This window comes from Bombyx mandarina, chromosome 10 (genome assembly GCF_030267445.1).
Source record: "Bombyx mandarina strain Sakado chromosome 10, ASM3026744v2".
NCBI lineage: Eukaryota > Metazoa > Arthropoda > Insecta > Lepidoptera > Bombycidae > Bombyx > Bombyx mandarina.
In genome coordinates, this window is record NC_143217.1 from 15,049,510 (window position 1) to 15,074,755 (window position 25,246).

The 25,246-nt window shown below is 37.4% G+C and overlaps 2 protein-coding genes across 2 annotated transcripts in view; one reads left to right on the forward strand and one right to left on the reverse strand.

The window, feature by feature from the left end:
- Positions 1–10,376, reverse strand: part of LOC114246952 (uncharacterized) — a 152,156-nt gene extending 141,780 nt beyond the window's left edge. Inside the window, exon 1 of the mRNA XM_089730711.1 lies at positions 10,202–10,376. The gene's annotated coding sequence lies outside the window, so the exon portion shown is untranslated. The remainder of the gene's footprint in view (positions 1–10,201) is intronic.
- Positions 10,377–10,856: 480 nt separating this feature from the next.
- BBS1 (Bardet-Biedl syndrome 1) lies at positions 10,857–24,897 on the forward strand. The gene is made up of 12 exons (XM_089730716.1): positions 10,857–10,919; positions 11,314–11,379; positions 11,804–12,022; positions 12,853–13,155; positions 13,961–14,049; positions 15,599–15,752; positions 16,342–16,501; positions 18,158–18,226; positions 18,938–19,105; positions 20,273–20,406; positions 20,978–21,112; positions 24,577–24,897. Exons 1-12 carry the CDS (start codon positions 10,872–10,874, stop codon positions 24,847–24,849), a joined length of 1,818 nt encoding a protein of 605 aa, XP_089586842.1. The 5' UTR covers positions 10,857–10,871; the 3' UTR covers positions 24,850–24,897.
- Positions 24,898–25,246: the final 349 nt, after the last annotated feature.

The window sequence follows — 25,246 nt, forward strand, 5'->3', positions numbered from 1 at the left end:
CAGAGCGCTAAACTAACGCCACGCTATGACGCCGAGATGTGTTGTACTACTACGGTATGTTACCATAGTAGTACAACACATCTCGGCGTCATAGCGTAGCGCTCTGACGCGCGCTAATTACGCGTTCTGTTTGACGAAGCCTTAAAAGATAGATAAATAAGAAAATGCTCGGAATTGAATAAAAATAACAATTTTGTTTTTCATTTGATGTGTCCCCGTCAGACGGATTCCGTTTGTTTGTTTTAAGTTTATTTTATAAAAAACTTTAGGTCTTTTATTTATCGATTGAGGCACTACAAAGTCTGCCGAGTCAGCTTATAATAAATAGCTTAACAAGCTTATAAATTATTAATTTGATCCTTGACGTCCGTCCGTGGTCCATACACGGTAGATGTACATCCAATTTAACGGCTGACCGATTAAGCTTATCACATCCAAACCCAGACCATGATCCCGAAGCAATTCTCGACTCTTTGATGCTCGGTCCATTTGTAATTCCAATATAACTCCACTTATAACACTTGTATTAATGTTCTTGTTTGAATTGAACTTTCTTTATACTTATTTTCGTTGCTTTTAGCTGTTTGATTATATCCAAGATTATTGTGATGCAATAAGGTATTTGGGACTAAAAAATCACTTTTGGAAAAGAGAAATACAAGTTTATCAGAGGCCATAGACAAAATGTGTATCCGCCACTAAGCTTGAGCTAGAGCTCTCAATTGTATAATATTTAACTGATTACTTCTTTGTACATATAAGGCGGTGTTTACCCGTGCGGGTTCACAAACGCCCTAACGATATGCACAATTACCTATGATATAAAATTAATAAAGACATGTTCCGTGGGTTATATTTAGTTACAATACTGTTACGCCGGTAAGAGTAACGCCATCTATCGCTGCATAGTCGAACAAATATCGAAGGATCCAGTAGTACCCAGAATGCTCGAGAATTACAACGCCATCTATTGTCATATAGCGGAAACTGCTGCTAGAGAGGTATGGAATATTCTCGATAATTCTAGGGATGAGGTATCGGCTATAAAAGTGCTGTAGGGATAACACGCAGTCAGTCAATAATCGGAACTACTCGAAGGAAAACAGCGAACGGATCACCTGAAGCGAAGCGGAACAAGCGAATTGAGAGTTTTAAAGTGTTTGTTGAGTGTTTTAAAGTGTCTAGTCTAGTGTTGAATACAGTTTTAAATTGTACTTTGGTGAAATTTTATTTATCCCTAACCCCAGCGCGTAAAAATACTAACTAAAACAATCGAGTTTATACTTTTCCAGTGAACACAATACGTTATCAAAACGGTATTGAAACATTTTCTTTTTGGATGCGCGAATGGATGCGTGTTTTGATAGATATTATTATAATTAATAATGTAAATTACGCATATGCCTGCTCTTTTAGATTATGGCGCAATAAATTATTATCGTTTCCGGCCGAGATAACCAGTATACAGAACTCTTCGTCGTGCTAGAAAGGCACAATAGCGCACGAGGTCTTCCATGCGGTGAACCGATTTGGATTATGTTTGCAGTAGAACGACCTCGGGCAAGTAGAGATGGCGGGACATCATAAGACGCGTCTGTTCCCTTCAATACCACATAACTATCACGACCACTCCATTAAGGCTGAAGCGACTAAGAAGAAATCATTTTCAATATATCTGATAGCGGGAAACAGCTAGTGGCGTAAGTAAATAGTACAAATGTACTTCTACTTTTAAAGATTGGGCTATCTATTATGGTGTTCCTTATATGGTCTTCAGAACTATCCGATCACGTTTTAAGCCAGCATGGTACAGTACTACCCACATGATTGCACCTCATGGTCATGATGGGGTCATTGGACTTGTTTGCCTATTATCGCTAAAAAAGCAACCTTGCCAATTAATCCACAAGTTTCATTAACGGTGCTCAATGCCGACAGAAGAAATGTGATAACAAATCGGCTTTCGCAAACAGACAATTAATGCAGGTCAATGTTATTGATATAGGCCTTCCACAAGGTGGACCGAGAATTTGACGAAGGTCGCGGTAACCTTTAGGACGTGGGCAGCGTAGGACAGGTCATTGTGGCTACCTTTGGGGAAGACGTTTTACAGCAGTGGCCGATGTTGATGATGGCCAATCATTAATGACCAGGCTTTTCTTTTACCTACCTAAGCTGATGGTCTAGAGAAACCATATCAGCGTAACATTAACTAGTAAGTGAGCTCACGGGGCTCAAATTTAACGATGTTGCTAACACGAACCCTAGAAAGGGCCGTGCTTCGCAGAATCTATCACCGGATCGGAAACGCGACCCACTGAGAAGATCCGGCGAGAAACTCAGTGGGCTGTGTCTGTGAGTTAATTTACTCGCCGAGCCCTTCGTCGTAAGCGACGGGTTCGACGAGAACGATGACCGTGACCAGGCCTTTGATTAAGTTCCCATATGACATTGCACAGTCGCAACTGGTGTTAGTCTGCAGCCACTTAGTGACTAGTATAACCTGACGTATGATTTTTTCGCGGCAAGAATAACTAAATCGTTTCTTTTTGGTCTTTAAGTGTGATCCTTACTCCACATGTTGGGATAAAATGGTGGTTCTGCTCGTCAACATCAGGTAGTCTGCGACGACCTCATCAAGCTAAGCAATTAAAATTAAAATGACCACAGGAAAAGAAGGTGCTGGTGTTTCAACCAAGCCTTGAATGACTAAATTTCACCCAAAGATTGCAGAAAGGTGCCCTTGGGCACGATGAAAACGGTAATTTATATTATGCTTCGTAAATTACTGGTGGTAGGATCTCTTGTGAGTCCACACCACCCTGCCTATTTCTGCCGTGGAGCAGTAATGCATTTCAGTTTGAAGGGTGGGGCAGCCGTTGTAACCATATTAGAACTTATATCTCAAAGGTGGGTGACGCATTTACGTTGTAGCTGTCTATGGCTCCAGTAACCACTTAACACCAGGTGGGCTGTGAGCTCGTCCAGCCATCTAAGCAATAAAAAATATATTATATTTAAAACAATTTTTACTGTTTATTATTGTTTCCAACGTTTCGAACAGTTCAGTTTTCATCATAGTTGCCGAGCCGTTTTTACGTCAACATAGCGGAATCTTCGGAGTCGGTAAGTTTCGTTGTTAATTTCTTCTAGTAAATTTATTAATTTTCTTGCTCGAGAGATATAAAAAATAGAATGACAGCTCATAATTAGCGCCCCCGCTAAGGGGGACGAGACGACCCCCACGGATATAATTTCGTTTCGATTACACAAAACAATAGACATTTTTACTAATTACTAGAGGTCCCGCAGTAGTCGAAATCCGACTATAATTAATTGGAATTGTAAGTTTGTACACTATTATGATTGTATTTTATACTTCTATAATAATCACAAATTTCGCCAAGACTACACTATAAAAAATATTAACAAAGACAAACAATATTTAATCTATTCTCAATTTGACAACAGACGCCAAGAACAAAAGTTTGACAATAAATAGTATGCATGCGTGTGTGTGTCAAATACATGGTATGTAGTGTGTGTAATGTTTTCTTTATTGATTTAATGTATCTTTTATGCTTTATTTAAAAAAAAAATAGCATTGTGCATTTCTTCTCTATATTCTCTATAAGTGTGGAACATTTCATACTCCTCCATCCGCGCAATTTTCGTAAAAAGGGATACAAAGTTTTTGCTTAACGTATTAATATATAGATAACCAAAAGCAAACTCATTAGCAAACAAATTTTGAATCAGTTATTCCTATTTCCTATGCCGATTATGTGACTTAGTTTTAAGCTGGTAATCTTTTTTTAAATGGTTAGAGCTACAAAATTGGTTTTTCTGTAACAAATCAGCTACAACGAAGGATTACATTTTTACAATGCCAGTTTAATTGAAGTCGTATTTTTTTTTACTTTCAAATATTTATACTATATATTCATGGTATATTTAAATCGTGATAGACATTATATAGGGAAAAATATCTTAAACAAAATTTCCTGCATACCATACTAACCAAGGCCAAAAGCCAACAAACTCAGAGTTCTTTGTACCATAAACGGGGTTTTAACATCCACCCACACTCATTACGTTTTTAGTCAACAATTACTGTTACCGGTGATGTTATGTGAGATTTAACTGCGAATGAACGACAAGGCTTCTCAGATCACGACTCATTAAGCTTAAATATCATTTGAAACCTAAAATTTCCGAAACGTTGCTGCTATTGCTATCTCTGTTAATTGAAATGTTAATAATTTGCTAATTCGCACACTAAAAGTGGCCGAGGATCGATCTGCATTGGTTGGAGATAAAAAATAAAACGTTATTCTAGATGCGTTTTCTCGAATTTTACATAAACAAACTATTAAACAGCAAACGAAGTTATTGTGTGAGTATATCTTACTTATTAAATCATTACTCGTCACGTAGTCTCATAAAAACAAAACAATGTATGTATTCAAGTCCTAGACAGGCAGTTCACTGCGGGAATCAAGGCAAAACAATGGGAAAGCGACTACGTTACAAATTGCATCACACGCCCACTCAACGACCTTGCTCTTATTTTATTTTCATACTTGGCCGATAGCGGTTATGAACTAAAACAAATGCCCTTTATCCGATAACAATTCGAATTCGCGTATTTGACTGGTGGTAGGACCTCTTGAGAGTCCGCACGGGCGGGTACCACCACCCCGCCTATTTCCGCCGTGAAGCAGCAATGCGTTTCGGTTTGAAGGGTGGGGTAGCCGTTGTACTTGAGACCTTAGAACTTGTATCTCGAGGTGTGTGGCGCATTTACGTTGTAGATGTCTATGGGCTCCAGTAACCACTTAACACCAGGTGGGCTGTGAGCTCGTCCATCCATCTAAGCAATAAAAAAAATAAAAAAAGAGACATAGCTGCAGATTATAGCGCATCGAGCAAGTCATAGCGATTTGTCCTAATGAGACTTTATCGATAAACTCGCTTGCAAAATGTGCACATGTGGAGCGTTAGGTTCTCAAATTAGGCTATATCTTCATTTTTATAGGTGTGTAATTCTTTTGAGATTTTCATTTTATATGTAACGTTCAGTCCAAGACTTCTAATAAGATTTGCTCACTAAAAGTGAGCATTTTAAGACGACCTTTTTGTGTTCGGGATCTGTGGAATCCATAAACGGTATAGAATTAAAGAAGTGATATAGCTCTTAGAAAACTGTTCCAATTTACGCAGATGTCGGAGCATATACTCTTTCTTGTAGAAATTTCGTGACAGTTCAGGATTATCAGTGTGCTAAGTCTCTAGCGGCAAACTTAGGGGCGCTGTTCTAACTCCACACAAATTTAAGTTAACTTTTACGCGATCGAGAAGTTAAAAAACTTGCTCTAATAAACATAGAAACCAATGAAACTGGTAGTAGGAAGTTTTTTTTAATTTTTTTTATTGCCTAGATGTCTGGTAGTAGGTCGTCTTCTGAGTTCGCACATATAGGTACCAACACTGCCTATTTCTGCCGTGAAGCAGTAAGGCGTTTCGGTATGAAGGGTAGGCCAGATCAGCCGTTGTACTGTTAAAATTGAGATCTTAAAAATCTTGTCTCAGGGTGGCGGCATTTACATTGTAGATGTCTATGGGCTCTGGTCACCACTTAACACCAGGTGGTCCGTTGGCAATAAAATAAAACGTTAAAAATATTTGTACCTATTTTATATTTATGATTACGAAACTAAATAATGTAATGTTTTTTTGTGGCGTTTTACAAAATTTTGCTAAACTTGACCTTAATAAATTCGAAGTGTCATTTATAAAGTTCAGCAAAAACTTGCTATGTACCTACCCGTCTGGTCAGAGTTGCGAGACATTCCAGGCTCATTCGCTACGGTCATTCAACTAATACATTACAATGAACTAGCTCTGTTTGTCTTAATTTTTGAAAAGTAGAAAAAAACTCAAAATTTCACGTAGGTATAGTAATCGGCAAACTTCTTGAGCAAATGACCTTGACTGCGCAGAACCGAATTTTAATTCACTTTGGTGGTGAGGGTGAGGCGCGACGGCAGGGGAAATCGTATCGAGCGCGTTATTGGTAGATCAGTCGAACCTTGCGTCCCGCACCGCGCCCTCATTCCGCTTGCTCCCAAAAGTACGCTTGCGTACAGTGGAAAGTCTATCGTTATTAATCGTTAAGTTATTTGTTATAATTGCTTGTGGACTTTGTTGCCCTTGCTATTTGATGAGTGTTTGTTGATTTTTTATAAAACATACACTATGCCGTGACAAACTGGTGTAGTACTTAAAAGAAAGGGTAGAAAATTTGTGTACGACGTATATTGCTTCATTATAAAACAGGGGAAGAATGATATGGAAAAATTAAAACAGACTTCGGAAGCAACAAAAACATCAGTGAGTACTGTTAGGTGCATTATTAACGAAGCTAAAGGCTCTGGCTTGCTCGCCGTGTTTCGGACTCCGGGTAAGAAAAGATCAGGGAAGAAGAAAGTTACCGGAATGGATAGTTTCGTTCAATCTGTAATAAAAAGATGTAATCATAATAACTACGTAACAAGCAGCGAAACTCCGTATCGTAGAAAGGCTTCGAAAAATTTAAAGAAGATATAAATTTTAATGGCTCGGAATGAAGCTTACGACGAATTATGAAAGAGCTAGGCTTCAGATGGAAAAAAAGAACAGAAAATAATCGGAAGCTGGTAACTGAAAAAAGTAACATTCGATTACTACGAATCGAATATCTTCAAAAAATAATTAATTATAGACAAAAAAGAAGACCGAATCGACCGAGTTGTAAACTACGCCGATGAGCCCTATGTCGACTCATCACGATGATAGCGACTCGGGTGATGAAAACAGTGATGATGATGATAGTCAAGATTATGATAACGAAAAAAAAATTACAAATACCAGCTTCGCTTCAACTGAACCAAGACAGCTCTAGTTTTGACTTAATAGAAGGAATATCTATTTTACCCCAAGATTAAATTATTACAATTATTAACCTATATGTTTTGTTGATGTTCTAATAAATATATAAATAAATACATATGTTGATTTTAATAATTTAATAGCATTATGACGCAAAGTAAATAATGTTTTTGCACGTGAGTGTACCATGCGCAAACTTACCCCCACTACGTCAACAAATGCTCAAGAAGTTTGCCGGTTATTATACCATAACATATAAAATTCCTTTTAACTGTTTTTTGTCGTTGTATTTATATTTTTATTATATATCGTATGTGAGTGTCCACTGCCCACGAAAACTGTAATCGAAATTTGACAATAAAAACGCGGGATTAAAGTACCTACTACATAACATAACCTTATTTATGTCTGTCACTCGCGAATACCGAAAAGAATATTTCTAAAATATGTTTTTCATGTAATAGCTAGTGGATTTTACAAAAAATATTAGCTGATTGATTTAGTGCAGAATGTAGCTAAAACACGACAATATATTCATAAGAATAACTATTTTAGAAATTGCGAGTGGTTTTCTCCCCAATCTAATACATGCAATGAATGGTTCATTCATTTTATCAATTGTGAAGTATTGTGATCAGTTGAAAGTGCGATGTCCTATTTAAAATGGTTAGAGTTAATATAAATATAAGGTACTCATTCGAAGAATCCGTTGTAAAAATGGGGCACACTGGCGGAACTGGTATTGAAGAAATTAAGATTGAGACGGTACATACATGGTAGTTAACTTGACAAATAATGAGACAAAGGATAGATAGGAAAAAACTCATTTAGCTTTTCGCGACTTTGACCAAAACTAAGGTAATTAATGGTAAATGATACATTAAGTAAATAATGAATTTATTTTTTTGAAAATATAAATAATTTCCTTTCCTTTTTGCAAGCCAGACTAGAACGGCTAGAAACAGGTTTATGAATCAGTGTATAAGTTGGGAATTGAGCAACAGAAAGGAAAATACAAATAGGAACAAGTTATCACTTTTTAATGGAATCCAATTCATTGATGACTCATAACAATATTCCTCTGTTTTTTTTTTATATTTGGAGAATATTTTTTCTTTGATGATTTCATTTCCTCTTCATCTGATTTAATATATCCAATAATTATTATTATTTTGATTTTTCGATTCAAATCTTACCCATACTTTCAAAGGAGTAATAGCAGGCTATTATGTTAGTATAGTTTTAGCAAATTAAACTTCATCAAGGTTATTTTACAGGCTGTACAATATTGCATATTTCTGTGGCAAAATCTTGTTCTCATTTAAAAGCTATTTTTTAATTTTTATTGCATAGATAGGTGGACTAGCTCACGGCCCACCTAGTGTTAAGTGGTTACTGGAGCCCATAGACATCTACAATGCCGCCACCCACCTTGAGATATTAGTTCTAAGGTCTCAGTATAGTTACAACGGCTGCCCCACCCTTCAAACCGAAATACATTACCTACCCGTGCGGACTCACAAGAGGTCCTACCACCTGTAAAATCTCTTTTTGTTTATTGCATATAGTTCACTGCCTGGTAGTGTTATGTGTTTATTAGGGACCAAACACAACACAAGGTGAATGTCACAACAGACCTTGAGTTAAGAGATAAAGTTCCTGCCCCAATATCGTATCCCCTCTTTATGATATTGGGAAGGCCCAATGACAGTCCCCGGCCTATTAATATTAATTGTTTATTAACTTTAGTCCACTCTAAACATGTAAATATTCTGTGTAAATTTTTATCTGCTAATAATATTTATCTCTAAAGTAGTTAGTCTATATCTATACTAATATTATAGAGGAAAGATTTGTTTGTTTGTTTGTTTCGAATAGGCTCCGAAACTACTGGACCGATTTGAAAAATTCTTTTTCCATTAGAAGCCGACATTGTCCCTGATGAACATAGGGTACTTTTTTTAAAAAAATTTTTTTTTTTTTTTGTTTCATGTGTGTTTTAATGTTTCCGAAGCGAAGCGAGGGCGGGTCGCTAGTCTAACATATATTTGTTTGTGCTGTTCTTAAAACCACAGATTCGCGTATGAAAAAACCGACCAACTTTATTTGTATTTAGATTTAGTAATTTTTTCCCTCGGTAAGCACCTGTCATTTTTGTAAATACTTTGACATTGGCAAAATCAATGCCAAAAGCGTTGGAGCCAAATTATCTAAAAGAAGAGGAAGAGATCAAGTTCTCAATTGTATGGCCTTCAAAGAAGAACATATCATTGCCTTGTCACTGAACTATTGCTGCGAGCTCACAAGACATCCTAGGAACCCACAATCGCAGTATCATACTCTGTTCATAACAATAGAATAAGGGAAAATTTGGTTAGATTGGATTAACCAGAATATGATAGTCATGAACATTGTCTTACATGTAGTTTTTATCAGCTTATACTGACAGCCAAGCTCACTGTCTTTGTAATATTACACAGTTACTGCAGCTTGTAAACATCTAAACACTTTTATAGAAATACATATCGATAAGAATACAATAGTTAGAAACACTTAAGAGTCTAAACATATTAAAGATTTTCCCTCATAAAATATTTGGCTTTAGATTTCTGTTAAGATTTGTACTAGTAGTGTAGAGACCATCTCCTGCAAGTCAAATCCATAAAATTACCATTTAATATTGTTGGCGGGAAGGTTTTTATATCTAATCTAGATCCCCAAGAAGTTAGCCAGTAATGAGACCTAGGTTGACTATTCATTTTAGGACCAATTGACTATTCATTTTAATGTAAAGTTTTTATTTTTAATCTACGGTGTGATTGATTGATTTATAAATTATTCATTAACATATTTTTAATCAAGTTTAAATGTATATTGATAATGTTGATATGATAAGATATCAGTGATCATATTAATAATTCATGTGAGCAAAAATATATTTACAAAAATAATTTTAAGGCATAACTTATCAATATTGCTTATTTATGTACCGAAATGAATTAGAAAACTAGTATTATAGATTTACTAATGATGTACTTTTTTAAAGTATTGGAACACTTTTATTTTTTAATAGGAATTTTTTTGAAATACAGAATATACCGACCACATATTAAGTTTAAGACTGCGGAAATTCGCTATGAGCAATTAATTTTTAAAACTTATTTTACAGTCAGATATTATACATAAAACTTAAATTTCTTATAAATATTCCGCTAGCTCCTTATTAATTTAGAATTTTATTTAAATAAATTTAAGGTAGGCAGGTACTTACCTGCAAAAATTCAAGTCGCATTCGAAAACTGAAAATTGTATTTTAGAAAAACTAAACTTTTAAATTGTTTTGAAAAGTTATTGAGGTTCACGTCACAAAGACATTAAAATTCAAGACTTCGCGTTTAACGTCCACAATTTCACACTAAAACAAAATAAACACAGTTCTGTCACTGTCAAAGTTATTTTTTCTTTGGTGCGTCGATTGGATGAGTAAAAGGAAAGAAGCACATACACTTCTCTTTTGTATTAAAAATGAAATGGAAAGGAATACAACAGATTAAGAAAAAAAATTGCATGAAATGATATTACAAAACACCGTAGGTATTGGTTTTTGGTTGATGGATGCCGTCAATTTACAGAGAATTCAATGGACTTTTCGAAACAACCCAATAAACTGCTTTCAGCTATTTTGTGTCATTCTTTATTGTGTACTTTGCTTGTGCATGTTAAACGTTTAATAAACCATTTTACACGTTTCAAACAAAATAAATATAAATAAAATAATAAGCGCTCTTTTCAATTTTAATATCTCAAACACTCATAATTAATTGAAAGTTTAAAAGCATTAATAATATAATTTATAAAAAGAACGTTGATCTGGAAAACTGTTTAAAGTAAACGAATGAATTTCAATTGGATTTGAAGAACTCCGCTCTTTTGCTATCGTAATGGGAAAAACTTTGGTTGCCATAGCAACAGAGTTTGTATTTCCTCCTGTTTGTATTTAGCTGTATTTTATTAAATATATTAGGTAGTGCATAATTTAAATTAAGCTAGGTTAACGTACATCACATTTTACGAGAAAGTAACAAACACAAAATAAACATAAACAACGCTGCAAACTTTATGCATTGTATAAACTACTTAAACGCTTTAGTCTCGCGTAAATTCCAATTAATTCCACGTATTTAAACACTGTGCACATATATCTAATTAATTGGTGATTCTGCACACAGTTACTGAAACATTTAACTCTATAGCTAATTCCTAAGTTCAGCTAAGTTAGGTTTTAGGATGACCAGTATGTCCCGCTGGTTGGACGTGGAAGTAGGTACAGATGATATAGATCTAAATACTTTGCCGTCTAATTTAGCTCTTGTCGATCTGCAGAATGATAAAGATTATAAACTACTCGTCGCTGATTTTGGAAAAGGCGAAGAGGGCCCTAAACTTAAGGTAAGTAAGCGAGTTATCTTTCACTGGAATTAATAATTAAAATAAACCAAAAAAAGCATCTAGAAACATACCTAACTGAAATATTGTACTATTTTTAAATGAACTGATATTGTATTTACCTTGAAGCATTAATTAGAAAATATTAGTACAGACTAATTGTGTATTAGATTCTATTTTATTAAATAAACTATAACTATAGGTGTATAGTTTGCTAGAGTTATAATAATTTCTATTTGTAGAGCAATCACAATTTTTTGAAGGTTTTGAAATTATTGGCTCTGTGTCATGGTTTTTTATTTAAAGCAACCCTATCGTTGGAGGTTGACTTCACTTGACAACACTTGACTTCATTATTGATCCCATCTTTTTAGGTTCCCTAGTTGTGATAAAGTCAAACTAAGTTATTAAATGTATACAATTTCAGGTATTCAAAGGAACAATGCAAACATCAGACATCCTGTTACCAGAACTACCCCTTGGCATAGTTGGTTTCTATACATCAGAGGCAATGCCAAGGTCCATACCAATCATAGCTGTGGCATTCAGCTCTGCAGTATACTTATACAGAAATATGAAGTTTTTTTACAAATATCTATTGCCATCGGTTGATTTGAGCGCCCACGAGATGGATGTTTGGAAGCAGGTAATTTTTAATATCCCTGGTACTAAGTTGGTAGTAGGGCGTCTTGTTAGCTCACCCAGGTGGTATTACCATAGAAACAACTTCTACCAAAAAGCAGTAATGTGGTATGAAAGGCCGGTTCTCGAAAGCGTAAAAGTTAACTCAGATTTGAAGTCGCCATGGCCTAAAAGATAAGACGTCCGGTGCATTCATGTTGAAGCGATGCACCTGTGTTCGAATCTCGCAGGCGGGTACCAATTTTTCTAATGAAATACGTACTCAACAACGATTCACGATTGACTTCCACGGTGAAGGAATAACATCGTGTAATAAAAATCAAACCCGCAAAATTATAATTTGCGTGATTACTGGTGGTAGGACCTCTTGTGAGTCCGCGCGGGTAGGTACCGCCACCCTGCCTATTTCTGCCGTGAAGCAGTAATGCGTTTCGGTTTGAAGGGTAGGGCAGCCGTTGTAACTATACTTGAGACCTTAGAACTTATATCTCAAGGTGGATGGCGCATTTACGTTGTAGACGTCTATGGGCTCCAGTAACCACTTAATACCAGGTGGGCTGTGAGTTCGTCCACCCATCTAAGCAATAAATAAAAAAATTGTATGCAATAGGAACAGCGCCCTTAGCGGCAAACGTAGGCGAATGTTCCAACTCCATACAAATTTAAATTAGCTCTTCCATTATCGAGAATGTTAAAAAGAGAACTATACATTTCATACATTTTGTAGGCAGATGTCTACACTGTGTCGTTGGCATTTCTCACGTTGATCAGGGGGGATGCATGGTCATCTGCTGTCATGATAATAAATAAATCATACATTTTTAAAAACTTCAGCTAGTAAACTCCGAAAATCAGACACCAGAAATGATAACAATACTCCAAGAGAACTTAAAAGCTATTCCTCCGAAGATATTAAGTCTGCAATCTCAGAATTTCCTGGCTCTTACCTTAGACCAGCAGATGGAATACCTAGAACAAGCTGCCGAACTACCTATGTGGAAACCTCCTGAGATCACATGCATAAGTACATTGAAGATGAACTCAATAGACCAGTATTCTGTGAGTTGTTTGGTAGTCGGTACAGAAGATGGTTACATTATTATTTTGGATCCCCAAACATTTACAACTCTGTCACAGGTTTGTAATCTTTTATTAATAAAAGAGATTCTAAACTGTACTTGGTTTATTAAATTAAATGTTTAAAAGCAATTCATTATTAAGCTTCTAAAAATTGAACTTACAACAATGGGTAAGCTATTAGTATAAGCAATTAGTATAAATAATTGTCCTAAAGAAACAAAATTTACCTCAAATTCACTAATATATTATGTATAAGCTATAAAGCTACAAAGAAATGAACAATTTTTTTCAAGAAATCTTATAAGTTCCTTATAAACAAAATTTAAACAGTCGACTAGAAAGACACATAAAGATAGCCACATTGTGAATTATTATTTTTTTATCATAAAAACATAGCAACCCTGATGAAGGGCCGTGGTGCGCCCTTCCCTCCGGACTGCTTGCGTTGTCCAAAATTTCACAATTTGGTAACTTAATCAGTGATGGATTTACGCCTATGCCCGTGAAGCCCGGACTTAGGGCGGTAAAATTGCAGAGAAGAAAAAAGTAAAGACAGTCTCTTATGAAAAAGAGTTCAAATTAATTTTTATACAAAAAAAAAATATAAATTATTTTAAATTTAAAATGAAAACATTGGTATCAAAATTAATAAAATTTAATCTAACGTTAGGGGTGGCGCGATAAACAAGGCCTAGAGCGGCATCAAGCCTAAATCCATCTCTGAACATAATAACCACGTAATATCAGCATCGACTGTATTCTGCCGGATACGTCAAATAGGAACTAGAACCCGCTAGAACTCGAAAAGTGCGTCTCATCATGCATACAAAGCTTTGTGGTGACTATGTTTGTTTTCATATAGGCTAAACTATGTCCAATGAAGAAAACACCTTACAGAATGATAACAACCGGATTGTATAATGTTGACTACAGAATTACAGTTGCGTCAAGGTGTGAGATTAATTTTAAGCTATTAATGCTTCAATTTTGCACCCAAGTAGTTTTTTCATGTTTCAAAAGCCACATAAAAAATTAAGTCTTTTCGAATCTTCCCGATCCACTAACGGTGCTTCTAGGTATCTCAAGCACCGGACACCGTTCTTGTCGAACCCTTGCACTCTTGGCAGAGCGGTCGTTGTCATTTTTAACCCATAGACACAGCCCACTGAGTTTCTCGCTGGATCTTCTCAGTGGGTCGCGTTTCCGATCCGGTGGTAGATTCTGCGAAGCACTGCTCTTGCTAGGGCTAGTGTTAGCAACGTCGTCAGGTTAGAGCCCCGTGAGCTCACCTATTCGGTCGGTGAATCTAGCATGACCCCATAAGGTCATTAAAATAGGAAAAAAAACATTAAATTGGTGTCACGACTATTACAGTGGCTGTCCTACCCCTCAAACTAGAACATGTAATTGCTTTGCGTTAGAAATAAGAGGGCTTTAGGTGTTCACCTGGGCAGCTAAAAACATGCTCTACCAGTACATAAATGCACTTGTAATGCTTAGCTTCTTCTGAGTTTCATTTCCGCTTTGGTATTAATCTTTTAGTTTATTCTGCACGTTGTGCTACTTAAAATTTATTTGCAAGTACCCTCTGAAAATTACGTGAAGATATTGTAATGAAATTTGAAAATATGGCACTTAAAGAAACTTAATCGTCTTAATGAAAACATTCTTTAATTTAAACTTTCTTTGTTTGATGTTTTTATGTTTAACGAGTTGTAGACGCAGTTAAAAGTAATTTTGCGGTTTCAATTTTTTATTTTTTTTATTTCTCATAATATTGTTTCCAACTTTTCGAATACCTACTACTTTACAGTTTTCGTGGTCATCACAGACGATTTTATTTGTATTGGCATTTCTTCTGTTTTCTCGAGGCGTAGATATAATTAAAACTAATTTTGCGGTTTAATCGTGCCTTTATTATTTTCACTTGTATTTATTTTTGCCGATACGAATATTTTACAGTTTTCGTAGTCACCTACAACTAAGGTATTACGAGTATTTGTGAATATCGGAATATTGTGCTAACGTCTTAATTTTGTATTAAATGTATTTCGGGATATTTACCTCTCTTTGCTTACATAAAGAATGAACGATATCGTGAGGTCTATGTTAATGTTTGACTCGGGTTTTCATCTGAACAATAAGAGTTCTGTTAGATAAATTCCAACCGTTTTTTTAACCATTTTTAATGCAATGATATCGCGCACTACAAATGGCTTCAACTTAGTTTTCTTTAGCAAGTATTGAGATTTTGTTAAATCACATAAAATATCTGGCACCGTTTGTATGTGATGTTATTTTAACATTTTCTTGCTTAAGTATTCTTGTAAGGTTTTATAAAGATTAAAAGACCGGTGGGTACGGTCATTATGGGGAATTTTGGAGGACGATTAGGTATAGCAGTGGATGCCTATACGCTGATAATCTTGATGATAATGATTAAAAAAAACCTGATATAAAAGTCCAATTGTACCGAGCATGCGTGCGCTAATATTTTCAGGGAGAAATCAGTGTGCGTATTGAAGAGGGAATCCACCGAAGGGCGCATACTATTCAATACAGAGGAACACATCATATCTATAGAAGTCATCACGGCCGATGACAGCATCATAGTTATATGTACAGACAACACGATGTCGTGTTACACCAAAAAGGCATGTATCTCTAATGGACAAAGCTTATACGCTTTTATTAGCTTCAGACGTATGTATGTTCGTATGTAACGAAATCTTTGAACATGATTTTGACCCCATTCAAAACGTTGGATTAACTCGAAATTTAGTATACTTATTAAGGAGCGATGACAATTGAATATTAAAAAAATAAAGAAAAAAACAATGAAAAAATTGAAATTCAACTAAAAAATAATTAATAGTTTAAAAAAAACTAACAAAATACGGTTTTATAGAAAATCTAACTAATTTAATAAATTTGAATTAAAAATAGTGTAAGAAAAAATGATTTTATGGTAAAAAAAAGCGTGGGGTGCATGGTATCAGTAGTTATAAATATTTTATGAACAGATATGAGTAGAGGGGTTATTTTGATAATATCCTGAAAAGCGCCCCACGCTTTTTTTAACAATAAAATAATTTTTTCTTGCATTGTTTATAATTCAAATTTATTAAAATTTATGTTATATTTTTTAGTTGGATTTTCTATAAAAGCGTATTTTGTTAGTTTTTTTTAAACTATTATTTATTTTTTGTATTATTAAATTCTGAACTAAACGTAACTGTTCAGGGTAAGAAGCAGTGGTGCGTCAACTTGGAGCACAGGCCGATATCGATGACTCTGGTGCCGGTACTGCATTTGGGAGTCACCTTAGTGGGGGTGGCGCTGACCTCAGGGCACGTCCACTTCTATGAAGGAAAAGCGCGCTTGGACACATTGTTTGTTAGAGGTAGCTGGCTGTTTTTGGAGATGTTCCCTAGGAAGACACCACCTGATTTCTTCCGGTGGGCGTCGTAAAGGATTCGAGGGATGTACTGGTGCTAGGAACTCTTGTGAGTCCGCGCGGGTAGGTACCACCACCCCTCCTATTTCTGCCGCGAAGCAGTAATGCGTTTCGGTTTGAAGGGCGGGGCAGTCGTCGTGACTATACTGAGACCATAGAACTTATATCTCAAGGTGGGTGGCGCATTTACGTTGTATTGGGATGTGAGTTCGTCCGCCCATCGAAGCAATAAAAAAAAATACAGGAGCAAAGTAGACGTTATAAAAGTTTGAGGCTTAAGTTTCATAACTCCAGGTGAGTGTCGGTATTCACATTTTGATAATTTGAGGGCTCGTATCAATCTTTCGGCCCACAGAGGTCCACTGCTGGAACCTCTACCAAGCCTCAAGTCGCAACGACAAGTCTTGCACTGCTTGCGTCCAGCGGATTCCCGCAACCTTCAAAAGGTCTTCGGTCTACCTTGTGGCAGACCTACCCTCAACCGCGCAGGGACTCATAACAATAGAGCATCTGAGTCCGTCTGCCCGGTTGCTCCAAAGCGTTAATGTGATGATTATAAAACTTTTTTTACCAAATCCAACTGGCGATCTAAATAGCAAATTGAGTTTTAATCAGATTGTTTTTTTTTTTCGTCAGGCGCTTACGCTGATTTCGATCGGTTTTATTGTCCTTTATACTCTTGCTTCAGTGTGCTTAGTGCGAGTTTTTTAACGTTCTCGATAGCGTAAAAGTTAACTCCAATTTTGTATGCAGTTGGAACAGCGCCCCTAGCGGTGAACGTACGCAAACGATCCCATTCCATACAAATATGAGTTAACTTTTACGTTATCGAGAACGTTAAAAAAATCGCACAAAGGACACTGGCTCCGCTTATGTTAAAAAAAATTATTAAACAGGAGCAGCTCATTGCAGCTTATATAATTAATATGCTGTACAAAAATAATTACAGCCGTCCAGAATGACATAAATTGCTGACTGATTTTGGATTGTTAGCCGGCCACGAGTTGCTGATCAATTAGCTATTTCTGCTCACAGATTATATTTTTCTGCTCACAAAAATACGAATACTATGCTAACCATTTAAATAACACCCAAAGAATATTTGTTCGAACCTCTACAATACGTTTGTGAGTCCTTTTAAGACTTCAATTAGATGATAGGTGAAGCGTATTGAGGCACGGTGAAGCTCCACCTGCCCTGCCTTTTTTTTTAATTGCGTAGATGGGTGGACGAGCTCACAGCCCACCTGGTGTTAAGTGGTTACTGGAGCCCATATACATCTACAACGTAAATGCGACACCCACCTTGAGATACAAGTTCTAAGGTCTCAAGTATAGTTACAACGGCTGCCCCACCCTTCAAACCGAAACGCATTACTGCTTCACGACAGAAGTAGGCAGGGTGGTGGTACCTACCCGCGCGGATTCACAAGTGGTACTACCACCAGTAAAATTTTGCTGTCCTGAAGCAGTCATTCACTCCGCTTTGTAGATCGACCCAGCGGATACGCAAATGAAATTTCGACCTTATGTCTTAGGTACGTGGGTTGGTTACGGTATTCCACTGACTGTATAGTTATTTAAGATGTTTATTCTGGATTAGATGTCGCTTCGGTGATGAGGTTCGGTCGGTTGGGTCAAGAGGAGCACGTGCTCATCGTTGTGACCGGCAGTGAGTACATTTTGTATTTTTTTATTTTATTGCTCTTGTAGGCAGACGAGTATACGGGTGGTGGTGGTGAGTGGTTACCGTCGCCCATGGACGCCAGCAGTGAAGTAACTAAACTAAAGTCGGATCTATTTAGTGCAATGATCGCATTGTACAGATTACAACATTAATAGTTTAGATCTCGTTGATGATGACTTATCGGAGCTTTATAAGCCCGTTATAAGAAGACTGTCAAAAAGTGTTATTTATTTTAACATGCTGTGTGTATCGATATAATACTAATATTTTTTTTAAATTATGTATTAATGATACATTAAATCAATAAAAAAACATTACACACACTACCATGTATTTGAGACACACACACACATATAATATACTCTTTGTTTATTGTCAACCTTTTGTTATTGCTTAAAGTCTGTGGTCAAATTGAGAATAGGTTAATATTGTTTGTCTTTAATATTATTTGTCCCGAGTGTAGTCTTGGCGAAATCTGTGATTATAGAAGTATAATAGTCTTTGACAATACAACCATAATAATGTTGAAACTTATAATTTCAATTATTTATAGTCGAATTTCGGCTACTGCGGGACCACTAGTAACAATAGAACCGTTTTAACAGTGCAGTTTTAATTTTTGTTTCTCATATTGCTTGATGTCGGTTCGGCCGATGAGCCGCGAGTTCATCGTCCGTTTTGGGTTTTGCTTTAAAGGCGGGAACCTGATGTTGAAGATCTTGAAACGCACGGCGGATTTCAACAGCAGCGCGGCCGGAGTCGAGCCGGCGCCCTCCGCCGCCGCCGGACACAAGCCCTGGCTGATACCGAAGAAATCGAAACTGTTTCTAGAACAATCGGCGAGGGAGCGAGAAAATGCCGTCCGTAAGTTTAATGTAATAAAATTTGAATTTACTGGTGGCAGGAACTCTTGTGAGTCCGCGTGGGTAGGTACCACCACCCTGCCTATTTCTGCCGTGAAGCAACAATGCGTTTCGGCTTGAAGGATGGGGCAACCGTTGTAACTATACTTGAGACCTTAGAGCTTATACCTCAAGGTGAGTGGCGCATTTACGTCGTAGATGTCTATGGGCTCCGGTAACCACTTAACACCAGGTGGTCTGTAAGCTCGTCCACCCAAAAAAAAATCGGATCGGATCGGAAACGCGACCCACTGAGAAGATCCGGCGAGAAACTCAGTGGGCTGTGTTTATGGGCTAGTTAACTCGTCGAGCCCTTCGTCGCAAGCGACGGGTTCGACGAGGACGGTGACCGGTGCTTGAGGTACCTAAAAGCACCGTTAGTGGATCGGGAGGATCCGTAATGATGTGTTTTGGGCGACGTCGACTGTTTACCATTCGGTCCATAGAATCGGGTAATTACCTGTGCAATGTAATTGCCGTTATTAAAAAATACAACTTGAAAAGAAATTAATTAAATATTGATTTTTGTACACCATTTGCTCGCTTCCTCTACTCCAACATTTGTATAATTTTAATTAAGACTTCAATATTTTGCTCTGAAAAAGCAGTGTTTTATTTATTTCGATTATAATACATAACAAACTAAAAATCTAGTACTATTACTAGATTAAACAGTAAAGACATAGTAAAGACATTTAAAGCCATACAAAAGGGAGAGTAATATTTCTGTGTGCTTAGTGCCCTTCGTTTGCCGCTAGGGGCGCTGTTCCAACTCCATACAAATTTGAGTTAAGTTTTACACGATCGAGAAGTTTAAAATCTCATACTAAATACACTGAATGAACATCTCAAATATATCTGTAGGTTTTTTTTTACCTAACATAAAAAATAACCAGTAAATTCTCGGTTATTGCCATATAGTGTGTTTTCATAGTTCTTAACGTAATTTTCGTAAATAATTTTAAACATAAATCAATCGTTATCGTGTTGTAAAGAAATACCGTGTTATAAGCTAGTTTTGGGGAATTTTTCTTTTCGTTTTAAGAGTGGAATCATGTTTTAAAACACCGTGTTATTGTAGGGTTATCTGTATTACTTATCTGGTACTAGTATCCAAATTTTCTTTCAGCTATGCACGAAGCTTTTCAATTAGAATTGAACAGATTGAGGTTGCTGGCCACAAGAACGCTCCTGGATGCTCACGCCAAATCCGAGAACTTCATGGGAGTCGGGGCCATGGAGCCCATAGGACTGACGGCTGAGGTGAGATTATTGCGGAGGGTGGAATTTATACCGGATAACCGAAGAAAAACTTTTTTCATGTAACGTATCTATATGTAAAAAATGACTAGGGTTCTACGTAATGCGATACCAGCGACTTAGACCTCATGGCTCGAGGTTGGGGTTTGGCCATTCACGCTGTTCACACAATTCAGACACAATTCAGCAATTCACACCTCGTATGAGTTTGAAAAAAAAAAGAAAACGCTATGATGTCTATTGAATCAGATAACTGTTTAACCATAGATAATACACATAAATTAATTATAGATAAGCAACTCACTCAACAAAAATGTTTACGGGCGTCGGCCACTAGATGGCCTCGCTTCGATTAGTTTCTCATTGCTCCTATAGATAGATGGCAGTAACATATTTTATTTTTAATGAAGGACTTTGTAAATTTTCTGAAACCACTAATTGATATAATTTGTCTGTAACAAATAAAGGCTTAAGACCAGTCTTAGTTAACTAAATAGACGCAGGACCGATGACAAAACAATAATTTTAATATTTCGACTAAGGTTTTTTTTTACTAAAATGAGGGGTTTTGTAGGTTGAAGGTCTGGGCCCCGTGTTCCGGGTGACGCTCTTCGTGGAGAACAAGTCAAAGGAGCGAGCGGTAGCGGGGCTCGCGGTACTCTTCCACGCGCACACCGCCCACTACAGAGTAACGAATCCATACATTAAGGTGCGTATTGAGTAGGGAGTTTTGTACTAATACAGTTGTGACTTAGACCTCACATTCCCGGACATTTTTATTGCTTATATGGGTGAACGAGCTCACAGTTCACCTGGTGTTAAGTGGTTACTGGAGCCCATAGACATCCACAACGTAAATGCGCCAGCCACCTTGAGATATAAGTTCTAAGGTCTCAGTATAGTTACGACGGCTGCCCCGCCCTTCAAATACTGCTTCACGGCAGAAATAGGCGGGGTGGTGGTACCTACCCGCGCGGACTCACAAGAGGTCCTACCACCAGTAAAATCTCCGTCTCAGCAAATGGCGATGCGCGCGGAGGTGTCTGGACGCATTGTTAGAAACAGGCATGGCTTGCGTAAGTAGGCCCAGAGGCTGAGACCTAATGTGTTGATTGGACCAGATAGGTCCACTCTCAACACCTCGGTCGATGATGACAGCCCCGCAGCCGGAGATAGGCACTGCTGGCGCAAGATGAGCTACGGCAAGCTGTTAATGAAGGCCACGACCCTCAACATTGATCAGTTAATCGAGTTTCTTGACAAATCCGATAGAGCTTTGGGAGTATTTAAACGATATATTAATACGAAATAATAATATTGTCCAGTTAATGATACATTAGATTTCATTTAATCAGATAGTTTTCTCTTTTGAATTGCAATCCAGATTATTATGTTAAAAATTTAAACTTATAATTTCTATGATTGTAATTTGTTTTGTGCATCAATAAAAAGAAAAAGATATTAGACGTGCTAAGGCGTTGTACTACCTTACTATTTGTTATTCACAGAGAATTAAGTTTGTTGCATTTTTGTGGGAGAAAGTAACAACGGTTACCATGGCAACCGTTGCTATGCGCGTGTCTTGCTGTAGTACGATACACGCAATGTTAAACGAAAGATCTATTTTCGATTCGATTTACGTATACATCTTTAGAGTGCCTACATGTAACGTAAATGAGGGTCTCAATTTAAAATTTTATTTCGCATTTATCCAATTACACGTAGATTAATTCTGCAACGTCATGTCTCAAGGTGGATATCGGCGCTTACATGAGTCTATGCAGGAAACATTATATATGACGGATTGGCTGGTTCCATGTTGGTTTAAAGTGATGACGTCAACGTTGTTGACGCCATTCTCTTCATAATTATCATTACTTTCCATAGTGACAGTAATTAAGACTCAATTTTCCAATGAATTCCTTTTATTACTTTTCATGTGTACAGCGATAACAACAGAGAGCTCCGCTCCGTTCGACTGATCGAGCCGGAATGTTTTGTGCGACAATAATCACTCGTATTTATGGTAGAAAGTAGCTTAGTCATGAATTCTCTTGAATACCGTCTTAAACAGGTGTTGACATGCGCATTAAGGAAACAATTAACTTTAACTATATTTAGTTAACTAAATAGTGACTTTGCGCAAACATATACAATATATTTATTTGTGGCGAGGCTTAGGGGAGACCTTGTCGTTCGTTCGAAATGTTTCATTCCGAAGTTTAAAACTTCGCCTTAAACGTGTTATTTCGTATTTAATTACTTAACTAAGTTCGTGTAGGATTTGAGTTGAGTGCATTTCATAAATCTCACTGTTGGTAGAGAGACAGAGAGAAAAAGAGAGAGAAAGAGTTGTTCCCCAATACGATTCTGACCTTATGTCTAAGTCAATCGAAGATATCAAAGTAAGTCCTGAACTGATTACATAATCATAATCATAAATATATTATAAAGTTAGATAAATAATGACAGATAAACATATTATCGGATTAGAGCTGTGAATGTATATTATTTTAATCCTAGCTTTTTCCTTGTAATTTTTGAAAAGCTGACTGTTTTTTAATTGTTAATTAAATGGGGTTGCTCTTCCTTGTTCCAGTGATCTGTGTTACTATCTCACCACCGTCTGCAAAACAATAATTATGTATATTTACAAATGAATCTGGTCGTTGTATCTGGTCGTTGTAATGTCGGAATAACAGTTTTTTTTACTAAATGCATATAAAAGCATATACTTTCATATTACTAATAAAAATACATTTTTTTAAATTATTTCTTTTCTAATTTTAATATAGGATTTGTAAAATAACGCAAAAGACTAATGGTAATTTAAATTAAAAGATTCGCCAGTTCTTGTCAGCACTGTTGCTTTTTTTGGAATTAGAAAGATGCTTTGACGAAAACTTCCACCAGGATTCTTGAGTTTTTCGGTCACGTTGTGAGGAAAAAGGGTGACAATCTCGAAAAACCACTCGTTACCGGCAAAGTGGAAAGAAAGAAAGAGGCCACGGGGGTTCATGGGCTGGTCCGATCAAATTAAGACGACATTCGACTCCGGCATCAATGTCGCTATCCATTGCGCCGAGGACAGAAATGAATGGAGGAACATTTCTTCTCAGTCGTTTGCACTCTTGGCAGAGCGGTCGTTGTCATTTTTAACCCATAGACACAGCCCACTGAGTTTCTCGCCGGATCTTCTCAGTGGGTCGCGTTTCCGATCCGGTGGTAGATTCTGCGAAGCACTGCTCTTGCTAGGGCCAGTGTTAGCAACACTCCGTTAGTTTGAGCCCCGTGAGCTCACCTACGTGTTAGGGCGAAGCTGAAATAGCCTCTAACGGCTATCAGCATAGCTAGGAGAATGTGGTCATCAGTTCAAGTGGTGGTGCGCTTCACAAGACGTCGCCATTCCTCGCGTACCGCGGCCCTTGTCCACTCGTTAACAGATTTTTTTTTTTTTTTTTAATTGCTTAGATGGATGGACGAGCTCACAGCCCACCTGGTGTTAAGTGGTTACTGGAGCCCATAGACATCTACAACGTAAATGCGCCACCCACCTCGAGATATAAGTTCTAAGGTCTCAGTATAGTTACAACGGCTACCCCACCCTTCGAACCGAAACGCATTAGTGCTTCACGGCGGAAATAGGCGGGGTGGTGGTACCTACCCGTGCGGACTCACAAGAGGTCCTACCACCAGTTTGGCTTTGGAGCTTCCTTTACTTATTCGACCGGTCCATCGTAACGGTGATCTGCCGCGCCGCTTTGTACCCTCTATCATGCCTATGGAGTTACATAGTCCGAACAAAATGCTCCGTAAAGATCTCACTGAGCCACTCAGAAACACGATGCAAGGAGGAGGAGAATTTAAGCTGACATTTTATTTTATTTTTATTGCTTAGATGGGTGGACGATCTCACAGCTCGCCTGGTGTTAAGTGGGTACTGGAGCCCATAGAAATCTACAACGTAAATGCGCCACCCACCTTGAGATGTAAGTTCCAAGGTCTCAAGTATAGTTACAACGGCTACCCCACCCTTCAGACCGAAACGCATTACTGCTTCACGGCAGAAATAGGGCAGGGCGGTGGCACCCACCCGCGCGGACTCACAATAATTCCTACCAACAGTAATCAATGACATTAATCTGTCAAAACTAATTCATCCTTCACGTGCAGGTACCGTTAATATCTCCGGGAGGGAAACTGAAATTTCCAACGAAGATCGAAGAGGTATTCGAGGAGAACATAAATCCTGATGTTTTCTTTCGTCCGGTGACCGGGCAGGCCGGGGACCGCGCGCTTGTCAAAGTGTTACTGCTGAAAGAGGACAGGAAGAGGCCCGTACTGGCGGCCACAGTTCAGATGCCTCCGACCGATCCGATGATGTTGCCATTCGAGAAAATACAATCCGGTTACCAGAATAACGCTGTGGATTGGGAAATAGAATGAACACATTGAATAAGATGTAGTATTATAATAAATAAAGCGTTTTATTTCTTCTCTTGTTTATTGTAGCTATTTGGGTATACTTAATTTTTTTCCAAAAAAAAACTGACTTAAGTACTTGACTAATGTTTTTTCCATAGCACGCAATGTATCACAAATGTTTTAAATTATTGATAAGGGGTGTTGTAAGTACGAGTAAGTTTCACCTGTCTTTTTCTACCGCAAACTACCGCGTTCAGGATTGAAGGATGGGACAGCTGTTGTACAATGGGAATTCGATCACAAGATCACACACTTGTGACACAAGTCACAAGGCGGATGGCGGTAATCGCTTAATGATGTGTATAGTCTGTTTATCCTAGGAAAAAAAACAATAAAATAAACATAGACATCAAGTGAC